General features: G+C 58.8%; 1 protein-coding gene across 3 annotated transcripts in view; it reads left to right on the top strand.

The window, feature by feature from the left end:
• Bsg (basigin (Ok blood group)) overlaps positions 1-1,130 on the top strand; it is a 7,304-nt gene extending 6,174 nt beyond the window's left edge. Inside the window, exons 6-8 of one of the 3 annotated variants that reach the window (XM_033759553.1) lie at positions 12-61; positions 372-396; positions 512-1,130. In XM_033759553.1, the coding sequence (XP_033615444.1) occupies positions 12-61; positions 372-396; positions 512-575 (139 nt within the window). In that variant the 3' untranslated portion in view covers positions 576-1,130. Of the gene's footprint in view, positions 1-6; positions 62-371; positions 397-511 lie in introns of all 3 variants that reach the window. The other 2 variants (XM_010634975.3, XM_010634974.3) reach the window with 2 other exon arrangements.
• Positions 1,131-4,850: the final 3,720 nt, after the last annotated feature.

Below are 4,850 nucleotides of genomic sequence, written 5' to 3'. Positions count from 1 at the left end.
GTGCTGGTCACCATCATCTTCATCTACGAGAAGCGGCGGAAGCCAGATGAGCCTCTGGACGGTGAGTGGCTGGGTGGGGCTTGGGGGTGGGGGACAGCTGGGGTCTGTACCCATGGGCTCACCACCCTCTCTCCTCCCTCTTGGCTGCAAGCTGGTGTCCTCCACGGTAAGGGGCGCCCTCTGCAGCCCTGGTAGCAGCAGCATGGCGAGGCTGGCTCTCCAGCCTGTGGGCTGCGTGCATGCAGCTGGCATGGCCTGTGCCTGGCCACTGCCTGAAGGTGGGTGGGGGCGTGCTGTTTCCCTGCACGCGCTCCTTCCCACGGTCCCTGTGGGCGCCAGGCCTGCCTGACACCTCCTTCTCCCCTCCACAGATGACGACGCAGGGTCCGTGCCTCTGTAAGTCCTGGCCCTTGGGGTGTGGGGGGGTCTCCTCTGTCCTCGCCCACCACGTGGTCAGTGCCAGGCTCCGGCACCACCATGTGCTGAGGCCCTGCCCTGTGTCCTCTCTCAGGAAGGGCAACGCACCCCATGTGAATGACAAAGGCAAGAATGTCCGCCAGAGGAACGCCACCTGAGCGGCACAGTGGCCCAGGTCCCGTCCCCATCGCCCACCAGAGTCCGTCCCCTGCCGACAAAGCGCCAGACCTGCTCGCCTCAGAAAACCCATGCAGCAACAGCAAACCCACTGTAGATCTCCATATTGGATCTTTTTAGCTTTAATTAACTAGGGTTTTCTACATACAGAATTTTGTTCCTTAGGTTTTGTTTTTCTCCTTTTTAATGTTTTCTCCATCATGAATGCCAGAGAGTTGGTGCATCCCAAAGAGGTGCCTCAAGCCCCCTGGGTCCCTGGCCACTTGTAGATTGGGAGGATGTGCATCCTGTACCATCAGCCTGTCTGAAGCCTGCCCTGTCTCTTGTGCCCTGTGCTTTCACTTGTCTTTCCTGAAGGTCAAAGTCTGTGACCTCTTGGTGGAGCGAACTCCATTTCTCTCCTGATGTCTGGTGCCCAGGGTCTGGGACTCCAGAGCTACCTGCTGTGCTAGGGACAGCAGCACCCTCTCCAGTGTTGGACACACAGGGATCCCTCCTGTCCCACCCCTGCACAATAAAGACTGAGCCCACCTGGTCTGGTGTCTGCCCTGGGCTGTGACGGCAGTGGCAGGGCTGTGGGGTGATGTCCCAACCTCGTTTTGAGCCAAGCTGGTCTGGGTGACCTGGGAGGGTGAGGGCAGGGGTCACAGGCGAGGCAGGAACAGCTGGAAGCCAGGTCAGAAACTCAGGACCTTCAGGGTCTAGGAGCTGCTTGTTGCCTCTCTGAACCTGCTTTGATCTGTGCACTCCAGGGAGGTTGGAGGCCTAGGAGTTGAGCAGCCAGAAGCCTGGCTGTGTCACGGGCCCCTCTTGGCCTGCCAGGGACTAGCAGGAGCCATGTATGTGACAGGTGCCAGAACAGGCTGTGCCCAGAAACCACTAAAAGGCAGTGCTGGGATAGAGCAGGCAGCCCTGGGCCCAAGAGGGTGTGTACAGCCTAGGATGGGTCCCTTAGGTGGAGGTCACCATGGAAGTAGGTCCTGGGGGAATTGGACAGCCGTGGGCCTCTGCAGACCCAATAAGGCTCTTTCCTGGTTACGGCAGAATGCTGGACTGTCAGCCGGCTTGGCCAGGGGGTTGGTGTCTGGGCGGCAGGAAGGTGGGTCCTGAGAGGTCCCTAGGCAACAACCAGCTACCAGCTCGGCAGGAGAGGATCAAGCAGAGTGAGCCCTTCCACACTGGGACTGAGCATTGGGCAGTGAGTGATGCTGAGCTACGTCCTCAGTTCGCTTGCTTTCTCACTTTCTCCCTTGCTACCCCTTCCCATGCTCTCCCCCCACCCCCCTCCTCCCTCCCTCTTGCCAAGTTTCCACAGTTCAACTCAACTTGTGAACCTCCTGGCAGCCTCCCAGGGTTCTGGGATCACCTGCGTGTGTCACCATACCTGTCTGGAAATTTGCATTTTCAATGAGTGGGGCAATCCAGCATTTTTATGCAAAACAAGCCAAAGAGACCCTCATCTGGCCTAGGGCCACAGCCCTGGAAGTTAACACCCACCACCACCACATCTCCAGTTCCCCTTACAATGCAGCGGGGTAGGGCCAGGCCCTGTCCTATCCTCGGCTGCCACTAGAGGGTGCTGTGTACTCATTACAAGGGTGTCCCTCCAAGGGTTGAGTTGGGGGCTCTCAAGGACACCAAGCCCAGCCTCTGGGTACATCTGCCTGTTCTCTGGAGCCCTGCAGCTGGATACGGTCCCCACCCACCTCTCTGTGACCTTGTGTGGGTAAAATGGCACCACACATAAACCTCAGTGACCTTTGTGTCTTTCCAGACATTGATGGGGCTCCTGTGGTATACCTGGGTGGGCACCCAGGAGGAGAGGCCACCAGCTCGGAGGCCCATGGGGCAGACTGCTTTCTGGAGAGTGGGGATGTCCCCCACTTCTGCTTGGGGGGGTCATCTCACCCATCTACTTCCTGCTGTATTCCCTGCACATGGGTGGGTACTGCGGGCCGGGGAGCCAGGGGGCCACCTGGATCCACCATCCTGAGGGAATGAGGGGCTTCCAGGGGCAGCCAAGCCCCAAGGGGCTGAGTCCCCCCACGGAGAAAGGGTGCACCAAGAGGGTTCGCCAGTCCTCTGCACAGGTACGTAGCCTGTGAGCAGAACCCCCTCCACAGTTCGTGCACCCTCCTAGCTCCCAACGTCCAAACATGCATGCGCCTGTAGTGTGCAGCCCTCCCCTGACCTGGGTGCCCGCAGCTTGCTGATCTGCCTCGGTTTCCCCTTGTGTGAGATGGGAAACAGCATTAGATGAGGTTGTCTCTGTCAGGCTTGTGACACTCAGGAAATGGCCACCAGGAGTCTCTGGGAACCATGGGAGTCAGGAGTCTCAGTTCCTAGTGGGCAGAGGGGCAAGGCCAGGACAGCCTTTGAAAGAACAAGGCCTCATTCATGGGGCCAACTCCATGCGGGCCTAACAGCTGGCTGCTGGCTTCTGCCTTGACCCTGCCTTGTCCTCCCCGTCCTGGGGATGGGGGCACCAAGGCTAGGAAAAGGACAACGACCTGCCCAAGGTCCCACAAGGGGCCACAGAGAACACAGCTGAGGGCCAGATGGGAGGGATTTCCAGGCATTGGCAGCCTGTCTCTACCCACCAGGGTCCTGGGAAGAGAACTGTGCTGACCTCAAATCAACAGTAGCAGAGCCACTCTCCCCACTGTTCCGGAGAAACAGGCCCAGGAGGGGCATGACAGCCTGCTTCATCTGTCACCTGCCATTCAGGCAGTGGCCCACAGTGACACGTGCGTGTGGCCGAGAGATGAGTCACACCCTCTCCCACACCTCCGTTTCCTTGACGGTAACCTGGGGTCCCAGTCCTGCTTGGGCCAGCTGCCCAGATGTTTGTTGGGTGCCCCCATGGGCCTCCCAGCTGGCCTAGTCCTGTCTTACAGGGCCTTTCAGGACCCCACATCCTAAAAGCTTCCACCTGGCTTCTGACCTGGATCTGCTCTGAGGTCGAGATTGGGAAGGGTGGGGCGGGGCTTCAGGGTGGCCAGGAGGTCAAGGTCTATGGAGAGCACGTCTGACCCCAGAATCTAGAGGGGCACGCCAGGGCCAGAGATGGGCAGAGTGTTGGGGTCTCTTGCATAGGTGATGGAAACCATCAGACCAGCATTCAAAACTCTCTGGTCGTCACCCTCATCTCCCGCCCCTGCACCCTAGGTCTTGGCGGTCCTCGCACAACCTGGTACCATGGAGGCTCAGGGACTGCTCCGTCGTGGTGAATACCTTCCTCACCCCTCTGTTGTCGTGAGTTTCTACACAGTGATTCCCAGCTCTAGCGGACAGCACAATTTTTGAGCTGTCGTGTTGTGTTTTTTGTTCATCTCCTCTGCCTGGCTATCAGCCCTATTCTGAATCCCTGGCCCCTGGGTCAGGCACTTACTGAAGAACAGCCAACTAAATGGTGTGTTTTGTTGTTTTGTTTTGTTTGTATCGGGGATCGAACTCGGGCCCTTGTACTTGCAAGGCAAGCAGCAGAACCAGTGAGCTAAATCCCCGGCCCTAACGGCCAACTAAATGGATAAATACAGAGCAGGTGGTCAGCAGGTATGGAGAGTCCTGGAGGCTCAAGTGGCCCTGAGCTCACCCATGAAACCCTGGCTCAGGTTAGAAACCATGGGAACAGGAGAGCACCCTGGACCCTGAGGCTCAAAAATGGGGCAGGCCTCCAAGTCCCAGCATCCTTTGTGACCAGAGGGCTAAGGGAGCTGCTGTCCCTCTGCCAGACCGGGTGGGTCCCCTGGAGGCCTGGCCTGCCTCCTCCCTGAGCTCTGGCGACCTGCCCAGCCTGACATCTTCCCAGGGTGAACATAAAATGTTCCCCTTCAGCTGTAACACACATCTGCCCCGGGGCGGGCTGCAGCCTGGCACTGCCAACTCTGCTGTCCGCCTGCTTAGGGGGAGGTGGCTGCTGGGGGGGCACGAGTCTCAGGAGTCCCCAGAGTTAGGGTAGCCTCAGCAGGGGTGAGCCATGGGGCTCTGCCCATCCTCTGTCATATGACACACAGCAGGGCAAGGCCCACCCCTGTCAATACCAAGTACTTGCTGTGTGTAATGACAGTCACGTCTCCACCCTCCTGGCCCTGATGGCTCAGTGGGCGGAGGGCATCTAACAAGATCTGAATCACTGCCCATGCAATGTCAGGCGAGTGGATCTGGGGCCTCGGAGGGTCTGAGGAGGACCCAGGGGGTTGCAGGAGGTCCCAGGGTAGTCCAGGAGAACTTTAGGAGGGTCCAAGAATGACCCG

This window comes from Fukomys damarensis, unplaced genomic scaffold (genome assembly GCF_012274545.1).
Source record: "Fukomys damarensis isolate Sample0158 unplaced genomic scaffold, DMR_v1.0_HiC HiC_scaffold_37, whole genome shotgun sequence".
In the NCBI taxonomy this organism is placed as follows: domain Eukaryota; kingdom Metazoa; phylum Chordata; class Mammalia; order Rodentia; family Bathyergidae; genus Fukomys; species Fukomys damarensis.
This window is presented reverse-complemented; position numbering and strand designations above follow the sequence as displayed.